At 40.9% G+C, this 22,279-nt stretch overlaps 1 protein-coding gene across 2 annotated transcripts in view; it reads right to left on the reverse strand.

Annotated features, from left to right (window-relative positions):
* PLCH1 (phospholipase C eta 1) overlaps positions 1-22,279 on the reverse strand; it is a 178,994-nt gene that overhangs the window by 28,857 nt on the left and 127,858 nt on the right. For both annotated transcript variants that reach the window (XM_063103732.1, XM_063103722.1), the window contains exons 8-11: positions 21,880-22,000; positions 18,355-18,526; positions 12,041-12,148; positions 2,654-2,815 (exon numbers count right to left, since the gene is read on the reverse strand). In XM_063103732.1, the coding sequence (XP_062959802.1) occupies positions 2,654-2,815; positions 12,041-12,148; positions 18,355-18,526; positions 21,880-22,000 (563 nt within the window). The remainder of the gene's footprint in view (positions 1-2,653; positions 2,816-12,040; positions 12,149-18,354; positions 18,527-21,879; positions 22,001-22,279) is intronic.

Genomic DNA, 22,279 nt, shown 5'->3' on the forward strand with positions numbered 1-22,279 from the left:
GCTTTCCAAGAAAAAGCCAGCACAACTGGAACACAATTCTGCATTGCTGTGTGATGGTCCAGGAAAGGAGGAGCTGGAGTGGCGTGCTGCCCTGGACACATCGCACATTCTCAGCATTGGATTTAAATATCTGTACATATCTGGCACAGATGTACTTGTCTCAACAGTAACTTGCCTTTACTTGCCCACTGAACCAAAACCATATTTTAAAAATTAACATAGCAGTGTTAAAACCCCAATACTTTACAGCCAAGTTTATTAAAGTCATAGGCTCCATTTATTTTACCCTAATGCCTTATTTCAGTGACTCAGATTTTAGGGAAAGTGAAAAATAAGAAACAGGGTGATGAGTTTTGCCCCACTACATCTCTGCAATGTGAGGTTTCCTGACCATTTTACCCACTGGGGAAATTATCATTAGGATCTCTTTAATGAACAGCAAAAGAAAGATGAGCTTAATTTATTTCTTCCAAAATATTCAAGACCTGTGGTTGCCTTTCCAGTTGGAATGGTCTAAGATGGGGCAAAGACTTCTCCAAACACATGAGGGGAAATGACTGGCCCAGAGTAGCCAGTGAGAGTTCACTGAGGACAAAAGGCAGAAATCAAGCTGGGCGAACCGAATGTGACTTCACAGGCATATGTGTGGTTGGAAATAAGTAGCCGGTGAGGAGGAAGATTAGATTATTACTATTATAGAAATTTTAAAGAGAATCCAAAATTATATGATAAACTGTAAGGGCAGTAATGCTATAATCAACCTTTTGGTTCATGCCAAACTATTCCAGCTGCCCCTCTAACATGCAGTTTGAGAGGAACTGACATTGGCACCAGTTCCAGGGACAAGTTCTCATTGGCATTAGCAAGCCAATGTTATCTTATACCCTTGCCAAACTACTGTTTCAGGAAGGACACTTACTTACCCAGCCACAGTGACAAGCATAGGGTGGATGCAAGAGCTAAACTGTCCAGTCAGAGCTAGGCATAAACTCTGGTTTGCTGCTTGGGGCACATACACTGTCTCAGTCTCTCTAGACATGGACCAAGAAACATGTAGCTCATGGGCCTGCTGGCATTCACCCAACAACAACCAAAGAAAGATGAACCACACTTGGGATGATACTAATAGTGTAGGAGGCACAGCAGAAAACTAGGTCTCTGACGACACCACTGAGCCTCTGGATTAAGCCCACACTGAAGGACTCCCTGCAAATGAACTTGCCACTTACCTAACCCAACAGCTTTCTTCATTATTTAAGCCATTTTAAATTAGGTTTTCCATGTCTGGAAACTAAATAGAATGCATGAACAGACTAGCAGTTGAATGGCTAAACTTTTGTAGGGTCTAGAGGCAACCACCAACATTAAGTGGTCACTTTGGATCCAAGGGCAGCCACCCCCATATGATCTTCCCTTTGCCTGGATCCCTGAGCCCTAGAAGACAGGTGGCAGTGGCAGGGAAGGCTGCCATAGACCACGTGGATCTCTTCTGGGCCAGAATAAATGTCCTCATCACTCTACAATGGTAACATCAAAAGACCCACTATCCCCTTTCCTTTCCAATCTATGATATTTTTGTTAGGAAGCAGAGTAAAAAACTCAATGAGAGCCCAAACTGTTCATTCATTCATTCATTCAACAACTATTTAAAAAGTTCTTACTAAATCCCAGGCACTGTATAATCCAGAAAAATAATGGTTTTCAAGACTAATATGGTTCCTGTCTTCATGGAATCTATAGACTAGTTGTGAAGACAGACACTGAACAAATCATTGCAAATGTGTTAAAAAAAAAAAAACCAAAAACCACAAAACCAAAAAAGACTTCACAAAAGAAGATGTAACAGGTTACCACAGACAATATAAAGCAGATAGCTAACCTAATCCAGGGACTCATTCAGGATATCATATTGAGGCAAAGCTAGAATTTAAAAAAACTAGGTAGGGGTTAGCTAGAGCAGATGTAAGAATGGAGTGTTCTATGCAGCAGGAACAGAATGTGAGGAAGGCCATGGCATATAAAGACATTTGTGGCTGAAGTAACAATGTAGGAGATGGTGGAAAATGGAAACTGGGGAGATCGGAGACTGAGAGACAGGCAAGAATGCAATGTCCTTGAGAGACTGGCTAAAGACTTTGCTATTTATCCCAAGTATAATTCGAAGCCACCAAAGAAATTTAAAAAGTGGAGTGACGTGATCAGATTTTTTTTACACTTGTGCTGATTTTAGAGTGGAGATTAAATTTGGGCAAGAGAACTGTAGGTGAGAGTTGGGATTGGTCTAGATTAGGCCACAGCCAGAAAGAAGGGAAGTGGACAGATGGGAGACACATTTCGGAGATGCCACCACTGGGGCATGCAGGCTGTGTGGGAAGGAGAGGGTGAAGCACTTGGGGGGCTGGAACCTCACCCCTTCCCTGGGTGTGCACTGGGGAGATGCTTCCCAGTGAAGCAGCATTAGAGCCACTTCTACCCCCCACCCATCCACCTTTAACTATTTCTCGGGTCATTTTGCAACAGATTTTTATTTCCCAAGCAATATGAAGATAGAAATGAAGTGGAAGAAACATTTCACAAATGAGAAATGGTTAGAAACAGAGTATGAGGGGCTCTCTTTTTCCTGTCCGAACAAGCATAAGGCGGAATTGTATACCTGCTTCAGGTGTGCGTTTAAGCCTTCATGCGTGGCCTTCAGTAGTGCCCTCACTGTGAAACTATCAGGATCTTCTTTATCTCGAATTTGAGATTCTTTTAACAGTGACTCCAGCTTTTTCCTTATGAAAGATTCCACCTGATGCTCAGTGGTCCCATTATTCTGCAAGGAATTAAGTAATGTAAATGATTTTCCTTAAGAAACACAGATTCAATTAGAACACGCCCTTTGATCAAGCCACATTACTTCTATAATTTCATTATCTCTCAATTACCTATAAGAAATTAAGTTCATTGTATCATTTTGCCCCTCCCCCAAACCCTATAATAATAATAATGATTACTATTTATTATGAATTCACTCTCTGCCAGCTACACTTCATGTGACTTCACTCGACCCTCAAGAACCTTATTATCATTTCCATTTCAGTGACATAGAATCTGATGCTTACAGAAATTAAGTTAATCAAGGTTACAAAGCTAGCAAGTAGCTGAGGCAATATTCAAACTCAGGGCTCCAAAGCCCTCCCCACTGTGCTACTTTATGCTTTCAATAGAAGGCAGGCCAGGGAAAGTTTTTGTACACTAAGTTTTCTTTCCTTTTTTTGAGCAGCTGGCCAGTACAGGGATCCAAACCTTCAAGCTTGATGTTATCAGCACCGCGCTCTAACAAAGTCAGCTAACCAGCCAGGCCTAGAGACTAAGTTCTGTAAACCTACATAGGTAAATTTGAGCTAAAATAAGCTATTTTTTAAAAAATCACTTTCTTCACTGAGGGAAAAAGAATGATATTGGATATTTCCAAGGGTAAGGATTATTCTCAGATAAAATTTCTTTCCTATCTCCAACCCCACTGTGTAACTAGAGAGAAGTCAGCATTTACCTGTGCCAAGATTTGTCATTATGATTACCTGAAGACCACAACTAATTTCACGTGTTTTGGATAGCAGAGGTAGGCCCATGTTCAGATGATGAGTCATGCAACTTGTAGGTGATTAACGAACACAAGTTTTCTTCAAGTCTTACATAGCACAGCTTTTGGGCCACCTCACTCTGCCCCAAACCAGTGGACCAGTCTCTGTTCACTCTCCTCTGCTCTTCAGCTGTCTTTACCTCTCCCTGTGCAACACCTCTCCGTGAGCTCCTCAACCACATGCCAAAGCCCAGCCCAGCCCACCCAAAGGTGAGGAAAGGGTCCTCCTCCACAAGAATAATTCCTACATTCTCCACCAAAAGTTTAAGGCTGTTTTTCTACTTGCAAATGTATTACTAAGTGTCATTATATTTGAACCCTAAAGAATGGGTAGCTTTCATTTTTACAAAATCCTATGAGAGCAAAGCAATATAAATGCCCTACAAAAATTTAAAAAATAAAAACCTATACCAAGGTAGGTTATTGAATATCCTTGTACAATATCTCATGCATTAACATCTTTAATATACCCAGTTAACTTCACTGGAAACCCTCAGGTCCTGAAGGAGATGCAAAGATGGAAATAAGTTGGCATTTGATACCAGAAGCGAACACCCCATCACGCCAGCAAAGGCGTGTTCCCAAATATCCTGCCCTGGTCTGCACAGATGCCTACAAAAGCACAGATGACCAGGACAACAGGGGTTCTGAGAAGGAACGTGGAATTCCTGCCTGAGAGGCAAAGAAGACCTCTAAGAAGAGGTGAGAATGGACTGGGGCTCTCATGGTACCTGACATTTCCATGGTGATGAAGAGAAGAGCTTTCCTGTCATCCACAGTTCTAGCAAAGGACTTACATGAGTAATGCGTGTTCTGTAAACACCAGGAACACATGAGTTTTCCTACAGTGGGAGTTCACAGAGGAGGGTAGTGGCAGATAAAGTAGCTTGAGAGTGGAGGGACTTGAAAGCAGGAGACACTCAGCGCTTCTGGGTGGACAAGTACCTGAACAGTACTTTAAAGATAATATTAATTTGGCAGCATGTGCTGAAAGATGAAGGGTGTCTGTAGGTGTAAAGCCAGGTGCCTTGGTCCCCACTGTGGGCACTAAGCACCTCAGCTAGTGTGCTGGGGGATTTAATACAGATGAGAGAGAGTTTGGGAGCAAAATTCATTTTGCATGAAACAAACACATACTGAGCTTCTGCTCTGTGACAGGTAAGAAACATTAATAAGGAATAACCCCACTGTCACAGAACCCTCAGTGTCATGGAGAAGACCAGCACATGGATGGATAATTACACAAGCAGGTATAGGCAGAGTGACAGGTGTGGGGGGTATCATGGGCAAACAGAGGAGGGCACCTTGCCCTGCCTTGGGAATTTGGGAGAGACTTCCAGGAGTGGAGCCAAGCCTTAAAAGATGAGTGTATTAGTTTACTGTGCTGTGACAAATTGTTACAAACTTGGTAGCTTAAAAAACCAGAAATTAATTTTCTTATAGGTTTGGAGGCCAAAAGCATAAAATCAAGGTGCTGACAGGGCTGCCTTCCCTCTGGAGGCTCTAGAGGAGGGACCTTCCTGGCCTCTTCCAGCTTTTGGTGGCTCCAGGCATTCCTTGGCTTGTGGCAGCATCACTCCAATCCCTGCCTCTGCCTTCAGATGGTCTTCTCCTGTGTGTCCCCCAATCCTATCCATGTCTTCTCCTTTTCTTATGAGAACACTCGTCACTGGATGAGGGACCACTTGGTTAATCCAGGATTATTTTATCCTGAGATTATTTACTTAATTATATCCACAAAGACCCTTTTTCCAAATAAGATCACATTCACTTGTACCAGGGGTTAGGACTCCTATCTTTTGGTGGCCACTAGGGTTAGCCAAGTGTTACTCATGACACACAGGCAGAAAGATTCAGCACCCGTTCAAACACACATGCCTGTGAAATGGCTGAACTGGAACTAGAATCTAAGACTTCCCACTCAAAATTGTGTCTATTTTTCCATTCAATCCCTGTTACATTATTGCAGAAAAAGATACATTCTTGAGTGAAATTAGTCATGAGCAGGCTCATATTTTAAACAACCATTTTTCCTATCATGGAACCTGGAAAACACATCACTGCAATCCCTCTGTGGAAAACAGTGAGTAGATTTCACTTAAGGTCAGAAGCTGATCCAAGGAAAGAACTCCAGGTCTCTATCCTCTGACACATTTGATCAAGTGACCCAGAGCCTAGTGGGGAGCGCATTGGTTAGGAGGACAAAAAGGGAACGAATGTAGAATTCCCAGTGTGCCCAGTGTCACACAGAATTCTCCACAGGAGCATCCGTTTCCTTCCCTCACTTGGAGGTAGGCAGTAAGGAGATGTGGCCATTATGCCAAGACACTTCCACCATCAGCAAAGCAAGACTCAGTACAAAGCCAGGGCTGACCAGTGCTGTGAAATAATGAATGCTTAATACAAAGCCTATACTTATTCACTTTGCATCCTCTAAACACTGAGAGCTGCAGAAGGAATGATATCTCTGCCTCTTGATTTTTTTCTTCTCTGTGATATACAGCACAATAAAATTACCAGCCATGCAAAACAAATAAATGCGTGGCTGAGGTTTCATTAATGTAGTATCACTGGGTCGTGGAATCTAATAGCACCACTGAAGGAAAGCTGAGACAGACACTGGACCTCGAGACCTAGCAGCCGCCAGCCATGCAGCTGCAGCAGGGACCACAGCTGAAAGCCACACGTCCCCTGGGCCAGGGAAGGGGAAGGATGCTGCACCCGGGGGTGAGGGGAATGCAGCCATTTAATATGCTCAGGAGTAGCTTGCACCAGAGAAGTAATCAGGATCCCCAATTCCCTTTTCTGAGAGGTAAGTCTAATCTAGGAATCTCTCTGCCACAAATAAACAAACATTCTTGTTTTGTATCCAGCATGAAACTAAAGCATCATTGGAAAAGTAGAGGGAAGCCCAAACCACGTCCATTATTCTAGACTGAGAAGAGGCAGGAAAGGGGTGGGGTTCAGTTGAAGGCGTGTGCTCCGTAAGAAGGACCCTTTCAAACAGTGATGCTCTACCTCCACTACACACTGGAATCGCCAGGGGAGAGTTCAAAAATCCCAGGCCACACCTCGGCCAATTTCATCAGAATTTCTGGGCTTCAACCCAGGCATTGAAATTTTTCAAAGCATCCCTATCATTCCAGTGTGCAGCCAAAGTTGAGGAGGATTTTTGCTTTAAAAAAACAAAAACAGGGCTTAGCCCGTGGCGCACTTGGTAGAGTGCTGCGCTGGCAGAGCGGCGACACTCCCCCCGCGGGTTCGGATCCTATATAGGACTGACCGGTGCACTCACTGGCTGAGTGCCGGTCACGAAAAAACGACAAAAAAAAAAAAAAACTGAAATATCTCAAAATCCCCAAATGTCTTTTTTCCCCCTTGGGCGAGTCTAGAGACAGGGGATCTTGCATTAGCTCCCCTTTGTGAGTGCCATGTAGCTTTCCGAGCTCATTACCTGAAGGTCTTGGGCTGAAGAATAGCTGCTTTTCAGTCATTCGAGTCTGTGCGTTCACTACTGTCTTCCCTCTACTGTCTCCTGCCTGCTCCTTTAGGTCACTTAAAACATGTTCTTCTGTTCAAGGACCAGTCGTATCATGTACTAGAAACAACTGGAATCTTCCAGGGATCTTCCAGGTCACCTTCTCCATCCCCCAACCCTCATTGCCAGGAGGAAACAGCATGCCCGGACTGTGGGCATTTCATCTCAGCAAACAGTTTCAGTGGCAAGACCTCACAGCCTCAAGAGGTAACTCATCCCTCCTATGAAGGCTGAGAAGTTTTAAAACAACAAGATTCATAATCCTTCTTAAAATGCCTCAAAGTATAAAATGACTTACTTAGGAAAGAAGATGAACCTGCAGCTAAGGTAGCAGGAAGGGAAGAAAACTATAAAAATGTTTAGTGAGAGATACACAGACTGAGTAATGGTTTTAGAACAGTAGCATAAGACATAAGTTACTACATGTTATCGGATGAGGGCTCATTTAGAACTTGCTGGAAGGCTCAGTGTTTATAAGATGAGCTTCAGGTAGGAGATGGGGGGCTGATATTTGTGCCGAAGAGGCTGGTGAAACACAGGTTCAGACAGCTCAGGAAAAAAGATCCAAATAACTCGCAGAAGAGGGAAAAAATCAGTGAAGTTGAAGTACGGAGTAGAAAGTCTGTAAGACACACTGACATCAGAGGACTCCAAAAAGATGAATAATGGTGAGCTGGCCTCACTGAATCAGATCTGTTAGATTGTTGTGCCGTGGTTGAAAGGAAATTGCCTCCTGTGTCTTTGAGCTGGATGATTCTTGGGTCACAGAACACACTGACTTTACCTTGTGGCTTATATATTATAAGCCAGATTTTTTCTATGGCTGAGGCCAAAAAATAACATGAGGGAGAAGCTTAAAGGATTCAGTTAATTCAACAACAGAAAGCATTTATTACATAAGCAAAAAACTTACGGTGTGCTTTGAATAGCTTACTTAGAAGTAACAGGAGATTGGAGGAGTCTTGTTCTGCTCTGCTTCTAAAGCCAGGGAAATGCTGAGCGATCACAAATCCTGCTTCTGACCTTTGTGCTTGGGGTTCCCACTGCATGGAACATTCTTCCCAAGGTATCAGCATGGCTAATTCTTCACTTCTGTCCAGGCTTTGCTCAAATGTGTCTTCCCTGTGAGGCCTTTCCTGGACACCCTATCTAAAATCTCAGTAGACCCTTCATATACACACATGCATAAGTGTGCACATGTGTATTTGGACACATGCACACACACACCCTTTTCCCTGAAGCACTTAGCACTGTCTAGTATGCAAGTTACTTTACGTACTTGGTGTTGTTCTTGTCTATCCTCCTCCTCTTTCATTAATATGTAAACTCCATGAAGTCAAGGATTTCTGTCTGTTTTGTTTACAGATATATCCCCCAACACCTGCAACAGTGATGGGCACATCTCCAGCAGGAGATGCTCAATACAAATTTGTTGAACACATACATGAATCTTATATAACCTCATGAGAGTTAGTGTTCCGATGTCCACAAATGCTAAATTAAAATCTTTATTTATGGCAATAATTTATATATAACTTATAAAAACTGAGGTTAAGAGCTCCCTCTAAAGTAATTATTGCTTCACATAAACAATGCACAGTACATGCCCTCTTTTGCAGAAATATGACCAGGCATTCAGTTTAGGTCAGGCTATTTAAATTCATCACTCAGATAGGGCATTTGAGCCCTCTGCTGACAATGGGACTATAAATTGATTGATTATAAGATAACACCTTGGCTTTCTAAACACAGCATTGCCTTTTCTCAGAAGAGCTCAAAAATATAAAAAAAGAGTTTGAAACAGTGAAGTAAAAACTTCACATATTTCTACCACAATGTTCATTTCTTTATGTATTTTCTCTCCCAAAGTACAGCAAAGAAACCCCTGTAAACCTTTACAAATAAGGTTCGCCACTTTCAGTCAGGGTCAAATCAAAGAATCCAATGAAAGGTCATGTCTAACTTCATGGAATCATGTTCTAAATTACGTACTTATACGGGTTCCTAGAAATAAGCTTGAAAATAAGAGGAATCCTGTTGGATACCTCCCAGGTGAAATTACTGCTTTGTTCCCATAAGACCATAGCTAGCTCTTTTGTAATGACACATACTTAGCTTAGGAACTTGGAAGGCTCACTGATTTCCAACATCAGTGGAAATGATACAGCTGGGCAAGTTTAGGAACTCAGAGCAATAAATGACTACACTGTGACAGAAGTTAAATTTCTACCACTCATTTTCACTAAAAACAGCATTCCCTAAACACATGACTTGGTCAAGCCTGTATTTTGTTTTCAAATGATAGGCTACACTGAGGCTGACAACAAAGAGATCTGGAAAACAAGATGCAAAATAATGAAAATCAGAGAAAAAAACCTGGTTTATAAAAAAAAAGCTTTAAAAAAAGCTAAATTACCCATAACCACAAATAATTAATTATAAAAATGGCAAATATGTAGGGAAAAAAACTATTTAAAATTTTAACTGCATTTCAGTTATGTAAATCTGTTGATTAATTTTCTGTAATCAAATCCTATTATTTAGTGGTAGTTAGTTAAGGTAATATAAACTGTTAAAAGGCAAGAGATTAGTACAGAAGGGAATTTTTCCTTTTCACTCCAAGCTGCATCTTCTCCACTTCACCCTTTTAAGTGTCTACTGAGACTTTGGCCGTCATTAAGCTCTTGTCCCCTTTGAAAATCATGCCAGCTCCCTTTGATACCTAAAGGCAAGACATCACAGTATTATCTAGAAAGAGCAGACTGTTGTTAACAATGTGATCATTGAATTCAGGGCAATGATGTAAATTAGAAGAATTTGTTCAAAATATCTCTGTTTTTCTAGAGGGCAGAGTAGTAGTCCTGATGTCCAGAGGAATGCCACTTTTCTGTAGAAATGAAATTCTAAACCATATAATAACCTATCCTAAGCGTGTACTACTATCAGGTTGTCCCATGATTCTGGCAATCATCCGAGTTACAGAAGGCAGGGGGCACCTCTATTTAAGCTTTAGGCAGCCATGTGCCTCATAATGATATTTCCATCAATAAGGGACCACACAGACGACAGTGGTCCCATGAGATTATAATGGAGCTAAAAAAAACTCCTACCGCCTAGTGGCATAACAGTGCAACGCATTACTCATGTGTTTGTGGTGATGCTGGTGGAAATCTCTGTGCTGTCAGTCATATTAAAGTATAGCACATATGATTATGTTCAGTACATAATACTTCATAATGACAATAAATGTTACTCATACATGTACTTACTATACTATAATTTTTATCATTTTAGAGTGTACCCCTTTACTTATTTAAAAAAAAAAAAAAGTTCGCTGTAAAACAGCCTCATGCAAGTCCTTTAGGAGATATTTCAGAAGAAGGCATTGTTAGCACAGGAGATAACAGCTCCATGAGTGTTATTGCCCCTGAAGACCTCCCATTGGGACAACGTGAGGAGGTGACAGGCAGGGACACTGATGACCCAGATCCTGTGTAGGCCTAGGCTAATGTGTGCGTTTTTGTCTTAGTTTTTAACAAAAAAGTTTAAAAAGTTAAAAAAAAATTAATAGAAAAAACTTATAGAATAAGGATATAAAGAAAGAAAACATTTTTGTACAGCTGTACAATGTGTTTATGTTTTAAGCTAAGTGTTACTACAAAAGAGTCAAAAAGTTTTTTTAAAAGTTTTTAAAGTTTGTAAAGTAAAAAAGTAAAACAGTAAGCTAAGGTTAATTTATTATTGAAGAAAAAATTTTTTTATAAGTTTTGTGTAGCCTCAGTGTACAGTGTTTATAAAGTTCAGTCATGCGCAGTAACGTCCTAGGCTTTCACACTCACTCACCACCTGCTCACTACTCACCAGAGCATCTTCCAGTCCTGCAAGCTCCATTCATACTAAGTGCCCTATACAGGGGTACCATTTTTCATCTTTTATACCATATTTTTACTGTACTTTTTCTATGTTTGGATACACAAATACTTACCATTGTGTTATAATTGCCTGCAGTGTTCGGTACAGAAACCTGCTGTACAGGTGTGTAGCCTAGGAGCAGTAGGCTACACCACACAGCTAGGTGTGTAGTAGGCTACACCTCACAGCTAGGTGTGTAGTAGGCTACACCACACAGCTAGGTGTGTAGTAGGCTACACCATCTAGGTTTGTGTGAATGCCCTCCATGATGTCTGCACAGTGATGAAACTGCCCAATAACACATTTCTCTGACTATATCCCCGCTGTTAAGCACTGCATGACTGTATTTCCCTCAGATCATCTCGCTAAATGGTGCTTTTCTGCAAAGGCAGCTCCTTGATCTAGGAAAGGGGTCTGAAGCACCAGCTAGGCAACAGACTTCTATGCCCCTTTATTTCAGATGTGGTAAATTAAAGGTTTAGCTAAGAGTCCCATGTCTGGAAGGGCTTGGTCCAGGAGCATTTTCTTAGGGAGGGGACAGGCATCCTAGAGAAGCAGACCCACACGCAGCTGGGGTTCTTCGAGCCAACCTTGACAGCACGGTGGGGTTGCTAGCAGGAGCAGGGGAGATGATGCTAAAGCCAGTTTATTTCATCAAAGACAGTGACATTTCCAACTGCACTTGGATTTTCCAATTTGTAATAGGAGGGAATTTGTCTTTGGAGAGGGTGGGATGGATTGACCCCTAACATTCCTTCTAACTCCAAAACAAAAGAATCCTTGACTCATTCATTCCACAAATATTTGAGTGCCTGTATGCCAGCACGCAAAGAAATTTTCAATAACAATATCCATTTTACACTACAGCCACCATATTTGTGAGGACTCCAGCACAGCAGCAATTTGGAACCACACTTTTACTGTAGCACATAGAGGGTAAAAATATGGCCAGGCCTGTCACTTACATAGTGGAGCTTGAACTTGCAGTCATCTTCAATTTCATCTGCACTGTCCTCATCGGAAACTTCCCCCTCATCTGCATCATCCCCAAGGTGATAAGGCAACTTCTTGCCCTGAAATGGAACAAAACATTCCATTTAAAAATGAAAATCAATTCCCACAAGCCAAAAGGTGGAGGTAACCCAAGTGTCCATCTACGGATGAAGGGATAAACAAAATGTGGTATATACATACAATGGAATATTATTCAGCCATGAAAAAGAATGAAGTTCTGGCACATGTTACAACATGAATGAAACTTAAAGGCATTATGCTAAATGAAATAAACTGAAACAAAAAGACAAGTACTGTATGATTCCACTTATGAGGTATCAGATCACAGAGACAAAAGGAGGATGCTGGTGGCCAAGGGCTGGGGGAGGGGGCATGTGGGGTTGTTCCTGAGTGGGGACAGAGTTGGAGTTCTGCAAGATGGAAAGAGTTCTGGAGATTTGCTGTACAACAATGTGAATGTATTTAACATACTTAACGCTACTGAACTACATATTAAAAAAGGTTAAGATGGTAGGCAGATTTTATGTCATATGTATTTTACAATTAAAAATCATTTTAAAAAGTGAAAAATGAAAAAAAAAAAATGTGGCATCCCTTGGCCAATCATTACTTCAGACTGACTAGAAGGCCGGCAGTGTGAATTAGGGGCAAAATAAGGGGAGAAGGGACTTTCAAGAAAAAGAAGTCTTATTACTTATAATTAAATATAATTAATTAGGAAGACTATATAATTTTTAAATCAGACCAGGCTTCCTTTCAAGAAGACACGATTCATTGTAATAAGCATCACCCCATCCCATTATGGATAGCTCTGAATGTTGGTGTCCCCAAAATCCACATATTGAAACCTAATACCCCATGTGACAGTACTAAGAGGTGAGGCCTTTGGGAAGTGATTAAGTCATGAGGGCTCCACCAAGCTCCTTTGCCCCTTTGTCCTGTAAGAACGCACAGCAGGAAGGACCTGGGAGGAATGGACCTTCACCAGACACCACCTCTGCCAGTGCCTTGATCTTGAACTTCCCAGACTATAGATCTGTGAGCAGCAAATTTCTGTTTATAAATCACCCAGTCTAAGGTGTTTTGTTATAGCAGCCAGAAGGGATTAAGACAACAACTGCTAAAGCCCCTCTCCTAGGGGGCTTGTTCTCCTAGGCAGGTTAAAAGTGTCCTTAACAGGCACTTGCTGCACCCGCTTGCAATTAGCAAGACCCCCTCTCTCAGATAGTGCAAGAGACCCTTGTCCAGCTAGAGCTCTTCCTGCGGGACCAGGCCACTCTTAACTCACTCAACAACACACTTTAGAAATCAGGGGCTTTTTCGGTGTTAGCGGGGAGGGTACGGGGTAGAGAGGAATGGGTAGAGGGGCATGAAAATCAAGTACAATGTATTTTGAGAAGTAAAATTAAATTTTTTTAAAAAAGAAGAAGAAAAAGAAAGAAATCACGGGCTTTTTGGCAAGGGAAAATTCTTATAATAAAACGGTAAGATGCTCAAGTTATAGAATTGTGAGGCTACTTCAAAACGTTCATGGAAAGATTTGTATTATCTTGTAATCCTATTTTTTCATGAACTTTTAAGGTTTCCTCTTATATACATAATATGATCTTAGGGATGTATAAAAATAAATGAAAAAGCCTGGAAAGAAATATGGTCATTGTAAGAGTAGTTATCTCTGAGTAACAGTATTATGGGTGATAGTTATTTTCTTCTTTTCTACATTTTCCAATTTATATTCAGAAAAAGTTAAAGAAAATTAAAAAGAGCACCAGAGGGGAAGGCCCAGGGGCCTGATAAGGGCTTCCAGGGCAGCTAACTATCTGTATCAGTAAGGCTTCTTATTTGCAAGCATGAAGGAATATTAATAGGATATTGAATTGCTCGCAGAATCTCTTAGAAGGTGGGACAATCAGGCTCCAAGACAAAGTGGCCACAACTGCTGAGCTAGGAGCCTCGTCTCCTGCCTCATGATATTTATGGCCTTCTGTCATCTCCTCCCCTTGAGTGTGGGCTGGACCTAGTGACCCACTCCTAATGGACAGAATACAGCAGAAGTCACAGGATGACACCCTGCAATTTGGTTATAAAGACTGTGCCTTCTTTCTTGCTTGCTTCCCTCACAACTTTCCTTTCTCGGAGCTCTCTCTCTCACTCTCTTGCTCACTCTCACTCTCACTCTGGAGTTGTAGGCTCTGCTCTGTAAAGACCCAATGGCAAGGAACTGAGAGAAGCCTCTAGCCAATAGTCTGCAAGAAACTGGAACATGCCAGTCACAACCACTAAAGTGATCTTGGAAGCAGAGCCTCCCCCAGTCCAGCCTTGAGATGACTGCAGCCCCATCTGACACTTTCATGACAGCCTCGTGAGACCTTGAGCAGAAGACTCAGCTAAGCTATATCCAGGTTCCTGATCTACAGAGACTGTGGAATTACAAATATTTTTTTAAGCTGTGAAATTTGGGGGTAATTTGCTATGCAGCAACAGATACCTATTACAATCATCAACCACAGTCATGGGGAGAACTAATCCACTGGAGATAACGTTTCTAACACAATGAAGCACAGAGCTCATGGCTTTCAACTCCATCATCCGCACAAAGGACATCAGGAACTACTGCCAGAAATGCTGCTCCTGGGCCCTGAATGTACCTGCCACTACTTCCACTACTCCTCACTAAGATGGGCTCAGCTTGGTCCACCTTCACTAGTTTCTGCTTCACTGTCTGGGCAAGTCTACTTGGTCGGTGGCATCCAGATGGGGCCCCCATAACCTAGCTCTAAAAAGCAAATGTCTAGTTTTTTTTAGCTCCTGTAAGGGGATTCCTTAAAACACAGGGATGGGGAATTCCTTAAATATGGAAGGATGTCCACATGCTTGGCAGACAAAGATAAATTTCTAAATATCACCCCAGACTGCTATCCAGGCTAATCTCTACACTCAAGCTCCAGTGACTTTTAGTATTCCTCCCCACACCACTGTTACCCCTTCAGCATCTGGATCTCCTTCCTTGCCCACCTCCTTCCTCCCAAGGATTACCAGCTTATGCAGGTTTTAAGAGAAATCTCCCTCCCAAGTTTCTTGCACCTTTCTTCATACCCAAAACTCTTGACCTTGGGTACTTAGCACAGTGATAGTTTCAAGATGATTAAGTAATTTATGTAATGAAAACAAAACCTATACGAAGAATCTAACTATTGGGATTTGGGTAAATATTTTCTCCAATTTACAAAGGGGGCATTTATAAGATTAAAAAGGTGGGATGTCATGTGAGTATCATTAATAATAATGCATCTCAGGATTAAGACACGTATTTCTATATATTACGTTGGGTCTTATTAATGCAGAAACCTCCTACGAAATGAGTTTTTCTTTATTTTAGAGCGTATTCGTAGATGCCCCCTAAACTACGATAATACGGCAGCACCAGAAATAAAGTACTAAATTAAGTGGTGACCAGACATACTCAGAATTGTACAGACATCAACACAAAGACCTCCTTTATTTATTCAACATAAACTGTTTACTCAACTTTGTTTGGGGCACAATAGCAGACACCAAGATGGACCTGTACACAAGAAATTTAAAATGTGGTAACAGCAATTCCCTCTTCTGAAATAGCATCACAATCAATATTTTTAAAAATTTTCAGCAGAAGAGAATTAACAAACATGAGAAATAACATCACCAAGCAAGAAATACTAATCCCCAAGCTATACACAGGAGGGAAAGAAAAACGTAGCCCTGCCGAGCAGGAAAACAAGAGCACCGAGCTTCAATCCCCTTCATTTAAGGGTGGTGAAGAGGGAGAGAATAAAAAGAGAATGCTGCCTTCTCAGTATTCACAAGGCACCCTCATTTTCAGTCTTTTTAAATCTAATTAAAATATCCTGCATCACGAGGGCCATATTTTCGGCTGGCTTTTTACACATTCTTTGTTCTCTAAGGATACTCTATTCATGCAGACATGAAGAAAAGCAGTGCAACAGAGCATTGCTTCTTCACGCCTTTCATCAATGTTGTCACTCCTAAGGAAAATCATAGAATGACTTAGGTAGAGTCTTGTGTGGCTTAACAAATCTAACCGTGGTTTAGCATAGATGTGACTGAAGAATGGCCCGGATGTCTCCTGGGGCTCCCTTCCTGCTCTACATACTATTTCATGCAGGAGCTACACTCCAGAATTAGATTCATTCATCCATGGTATATGGAAATACTGCTAGAGACAAGGACCATGGCCACCTCTCAGGTTTAAGCCATCTGGCTGCAAGGCCCCAGAAGAGAGGTAACAACTCTGCGATTCACATCTGTAAAAGTAGGGATCATGTAGCTAAGGTTATTTTCAGCAATAAGAGTCTATGGAAAATTACCAAGTTATTATTTTTGTTCAAAAGCAACTTTTTATTTTTCAGGATATATATATATATATATATATATATATATATATATATATATATATATATATGTAAATGTATATGTACACATGGTTGGAAAGTATGTGTGTAACAGTTAGAATAATAAACAACTTGTCAGTCTCCAAAGTGGGAAGAAGCTGTTCCAACGCTGCTTTTTGCTCTGATGCTAAACGAACATAGGAAAATCAGTTCCCTTGTTTTTGCTTTAAATGGAAATGTGCTAATCCACAGATACAGGCAATCTCCTTAAAGTCTGAAGAACATTACTACTAGCAAATAGATCTCAGAAGTCTTTGAAATACTTGCAGTCCACATTGCTGCCACCTCTTCCAATAAGTGCCTCAGACTTCCTCTGATTCACCCCGGTGCCCATAAGCCCTGGGACATTCTGTGAGAAATCACCCAAAGTCCAGTTATGCAGAAGGGACTCAGTTTACATCAAATATCCACCTTAAGTTCCACTGGCCAAAAGGGAAAGATTTCAATCAAATGGATTTATTCTGTGTTTAACCTCCTGACTGCTGGCCAAAGAAAATTTAGGAAACATGAAAATATTCAGAACACCATAAAGGTGATTTCATTTTCTTACCCAGAAATTAGTTTTTACCCCAGGAGTTTGTTTTAGCAAGACTTAGGCAAATTTTTTTTTTTTTCTTTTTTTTTTTTTTCTTCCGTGACCGGAGTGCACCGCTCATCCTTATATAGGATCTGAACCCGCGGTGGCGGGAGCGTCGCCGCGCTGCTAGCGCAGCACTCTACCGAGTGCGCCACGGGCTCAGCCCAAGACTTAGGCAAATTTGCCTTAATGTTATCTCTTCCATTATTTGGAACTTTCCTTCAAAATGCTTTAATAAATACAAATGCCTGGCAACACCTCTTTGATGGATTCAGAATCTATACTTCTCTATACTTCAACTGAAAGAAAGGCAGGTTTTGATCTACAGTAAAGATGAATACTTTACATCTTTCCCACATGCTGCCCTCCCTTAAAGCCCCCATTAAAGTCTTGCCAAGGAGTTACACTGTCTCCTTGACTTTCCTACTCCTCCTATATATTTGGTTTTTTGTACACATCATTTTAAGTAAAATGTAACCCAGTTTGAATATTAATACCCTACTGCTCTTCTTTAGGTTCTAATCTCAAAACAATGCAACCATCCAAGAGGTTTTTAGTTCAAACACACAAAATTCACTAGAATTAAGTAAAATCACAAAATCAGTGATCTGAAAACTCAGGGAACTGTCTTTCTGACTGTTCTTTGCACTAATCATATTCACTGTAGTAGGTGGCCTCCTCAGAAAACCTGTTATGAATGTCTTTCTCTTCAGCTGCTGCCCCTTCACACATACACGGGTCCTGTGGGGCATTATGTCTATGCCTGTGCTCCTCTTTTGAAGTGAGTTCTCACTTACGTAACCCAGACTGATCAACCATGAAGACTTTTTTTTTTTCTTTGACAGGTATTGGAACTTGAAATAGAAGAAAAAAACCTGAAAAAAATGCATTCAGAGGTGGATACAGAAAGGCTTCTCCCCTGTATCTCATACTCCTAATACGTACATTTCTCTCCAGTGTGAACTATTGCAGACTAAAATATTAAATATTGGGCTTATGGTATTGACGTTCTCACTTCACCAAAACAAATCCCAGAATATGTGGTCAGTCAACAATAAGCTTCTTCTGAAAGTGTAACTATAAATAAATTAGAATAAGATGCATACAGAGATCTAGACAATCCTTCATGTATTGGTCCTAATTATTATTCTCCTTTTAAAATCAGTTTTTAGTCTTTAAGGTAAGGCAGGCTTAGTTGATAATCAGTGATTTTTATTACGTTGCTTGAAGAAGTTACCTTCACTAGGATTTTGCCTTTCAGACTTTGAGGGCTTGGAAGCTGCTTGCACTCTCCTGTGTCCACAGATGACAGGTCTAGCTTGTCTTGGAATATTCCTTTCAGGTACTGAGCAATCTTTCTTTGCTGCTGGATACTGCAGTGATTCTCGATAGACAATATAACTGGAAACCTGAGAACACAGCAACACATACCAAAGACATCAGGTACGGACAACTTGCAGGGCTTTTTGAAAATGACTTTGTGTTTACTGTGTTCTTAAAATCCTAGTGACAGTATCTGTTACAGTTGTAATGATTAAAATGCTTCTAAAATGACAGAGATTAGAGATGCATTACAAAATTCCTCTGAGCAAATACACTTTGCTAGTCATAATGGCTGAACAAAATACCAATCCATGTGATGACTTAGTCCAGTATTTTGCATCAGGAAAAAAATAACAGGTATATTGAGTATCTTTTAAAAGAAAAAAAAGAGAAAATTTAAAAAGAGATGAGAAGTCTAAAGAGGGAAAACCTATATAATGTAAGTTTTCACTATTTTTCAAAAGTCTATAAATATCTAAGAGATCACTGAATATCATTAAGTGCAGTTATTTACTCAAAAAAAATATAATCAGCTCCCAGCTTGAAAATTACAATCGAAGATAGAATAATATAATGAAATTCTGTTTTATAGTATCCTATGTTAGGCATTTTGAAATCATTTTTATAGAATTACATACTAGTCTTTATTGTGTAAAAAAAGAAACAAATAAAAAGCATCAAGCATTTAGTCGATACCAGCACTCAGGTTTCTGTGCAGAAAATGTGAGACCTATTTAAAGTGATTACCCAAAACAGCCTGAGAGTTGGTGACCAAGTCTGATTGCCAGGAACAGGACTGATTACATGATTTTACTCCTTTCTCGACTTTGTTTTTCCTCCCAATAAGAAATTATTTCAAATTCAGGATTATTGATTTTTTTCTAGTTTTTCCATCACATATCTTCAGAAATAACAAGCAACATATTTTTTCCAGAATATACAAATCAATATTTAAATTGCTGAATATATCTATGTGGAGAAAAAAATCTTTTTCCAGGCTTTCACAATAAGCACAAGCTCCACAATACAGGATATGACCTCAGATTCTGTCCTCGCTAATACAACCTGGTGCTGGAGATGACATGAGAGATGAACTTTGTGACAGAAGCTGGTTCTGGTTGCTATTTGTGTCCTCACGTAGGTTTTTCCTAGAGTGTTAGAGGAGAGGAAAACAACAAACTAGCAACCCTGAGTTGTCCTGCAATCACATCAGGGAGTTTTAACAATGAATTTTCAAATGATTAATTTGTTTATAAAAAGCCTATTAGTGCAGCGCTTCTCAACAAGGGAGAAAGCAATTTTGCCAACCACCCCAAGGGATATTTGTCAATGCCTGAAGATGTTTCTGGTGGTCACTATTCAGGGGGTGCTACTGGCATTTAGTGAGTAGGAGATAAGGGTGTCACTAACTGTCCTACAATATACAAGATAGTTTTCCATAACAAAAAATCACCAGGCCCAAAATGTCACTAGTGCCGAGATTGAGAAACCCTGGTGTAAAGATGCAACTAAAACCTAAGACAGAAAAGGAAAAGGCCAAACTTTAAAAATATACTAAGTAAGCTTATTAACTTTTAATTTGAAGTGCTTTTCTTCCAAAGCTTCCCATACTGGAGGGGACCATTGTCAAGTCTCCAGAGGATCCTCCAAGCTACACGGGTAGCAGGTCTTATCAACATCTTATTTCATATATTGGGAAACATAGGCAAAATTACTTCATCAACTTGGCTAAGATCAGTAAAAATTAAGGTTGTAAAGAACTGTCAGAATTTAGTACTCTAGATTCTTCTACATAGAAGATACCATAAACTAAACCTGCTTTGCAGCAAGTGTCTCTTATTAAAACAGCATTTTAACTTCATGGTTAATTAATGAGAAGACCAAGCATTAAATTTTTTAAAGGCTATTAACTTCTAAAAAAACAATTTTACATAATTATAATTTTAATTTGCTTCTTTTAATTCAAAAATCCTTTCTTGAATGTCTGGTATACTGCAGGTATGTGCTAGGCAACAAAGAATGAATAAAAAATGAATAAGACATAGTCCCCATATTTTCAATGAGTTCATAGTCTAACAGATTTATAAGAAGGCAAGTAACCAACAATTGTAAGAGGGTGGCACAGAATATAACCAAAATATGCTCAGGTGGTATCAGTAAGTTTGCCACAGGGTCAATGGTTAAATAGTCTTGTAGGATAAGCAAGAATTAGGCAGGTGGAATAACAGGGAAGTGTGTTCTGGCCAGAGAGAACAGCATATGCGAGGGTGGGGAGCTGAGACAGAGCCGGGCTCACTGGGGAAGCCAGAAGACAGTCACCGAAGGCAGAATCTTAAGTCTCTGCGGAGCAATGGTGGAAAGGACAGTGGAAGAGAAGGAAGAGGCCAGGCCTTGAAGGCATGAAGACACGTCTGCGTAGGACAGGGAGCTTCTGAAGGACACGAAGAAGTACAAGCTCAGGCTTAGATTCCAGAAGGAAAACTGCGGCAATAGGGTGGAGGATGGACGAAAGGGAAACTGAGAATGAAGAGAGGACAAGGGAGGCAAAAGATAATTTAGGAAGCAGAACTGACGAGAGGCTGTTGAATCTGGAATGACTCCCCATTTCTGGCTGAAGCCAGTGGTAGAGCAAGAGGCAGAAAGAGGCTTGGCAGGGTGAGAGGGTGGGCTCCGTTTGGGGCGTAGCCTCATGGCAGCAGGAGTCTTCTGTTCAGGGTTGTGGCTCCCCAGACCCACGTGATGCTGCGATGAATCTTTACTGAGGATTTTTCTATGTAGGCCTAGATCTCAGGGGAAAAGTTCTGGACGCATAATTAGATAAATATCCAAAAAAATAGGCCAAGGGCTGCACCTCAGTAAATCATAATTATTAAAGGAATGAGGAAATGGAATAGAAGATCACAGGCCAGAAAAGGAGAGTGAGAAGCAACAGAGGAGAGGATGTAATCGTGGAAGCCAACAAAGCACGTATTGGGGAGAAAACATTCAACATTATCAAATGCCAAGGAGGGGTTAAGTCACATAAGTACATCGGACACTCAGTACATATAGGACCATCCAGCAAGTCTGCAAACTTAGATATTATGATTTTACCGTATTGTAATGTAACCTCAGAAAACTATTTATTATGTGTAGTAACCTGTGCTTGCAGACCTTATGGACACTCCACACCCTGGGTTTACAAAGTCAGAGGTCCTTCTTTGCAAGAACGCCTTCAAGGAGGCAAGGTGAGAGCGAATGGGATGAGAAATCAACAGAGCCTGAGGAAGAACAAACAGGGAGCCCACGGTGTTTGTTCCCGATGTTCTGCTGGGAAGGAAGGAGGGAGCTAGGGTAGTAGAAAGAAAAGCACAGACTCCAGGGAGGCGTGTGTAGTCTTGCGGCACGTTACACCAGGCCAGGCACACGCAGCTCAGCCCCCGGGCACTGCTGTACTCACTGGTTCTTCACAAAGGCGTGCTTGTTGATGGTCTCCACGACATCTCTGAAGAGGATTTTTGAAGTGAGAGTATAGCCGTGGTGGACTACTGGTTCTCCATCTGGGCCATCCCAACAGTCAACTGCCAAAAACAGAACTCACGTCAACAACCCAACATCGCTGGTGTTTATTAGCATTTCTGAAAATATCTGACACATGTTATTTTAAGTTTATTATTTGAAATTAAACTGTTCAATCATGACAAACATGTCAGACAGAGAAATGGGTGGTCTGTTTTTGAGTGTAGTTAAAAAGATGTCATATGCTTAAGCAGCCCTAGAATTGACCAAAAACTCTCATTAAAAGTTTTCTACGGGGCCGAGCCCGTGGCGCACTCGGGAGAGTGCAGCGCTGGGAGCGC

Source organism: Cynocephalus volans, chromosome 1, assembly GCF_027409185.1.
Source record: "Cynocephalus volans isolate mCynVol1 chromosome 1, mCynVol1.pri, whole genome shotgun sequence".
Classification (NCBI taxonomy): domain Eukaryota; kingdom Metazoa; phylum Chordata; class Mammalia; order Dermoptera; family Cynocephalidae; genus Cynocephalus; species Cynocephalus volans.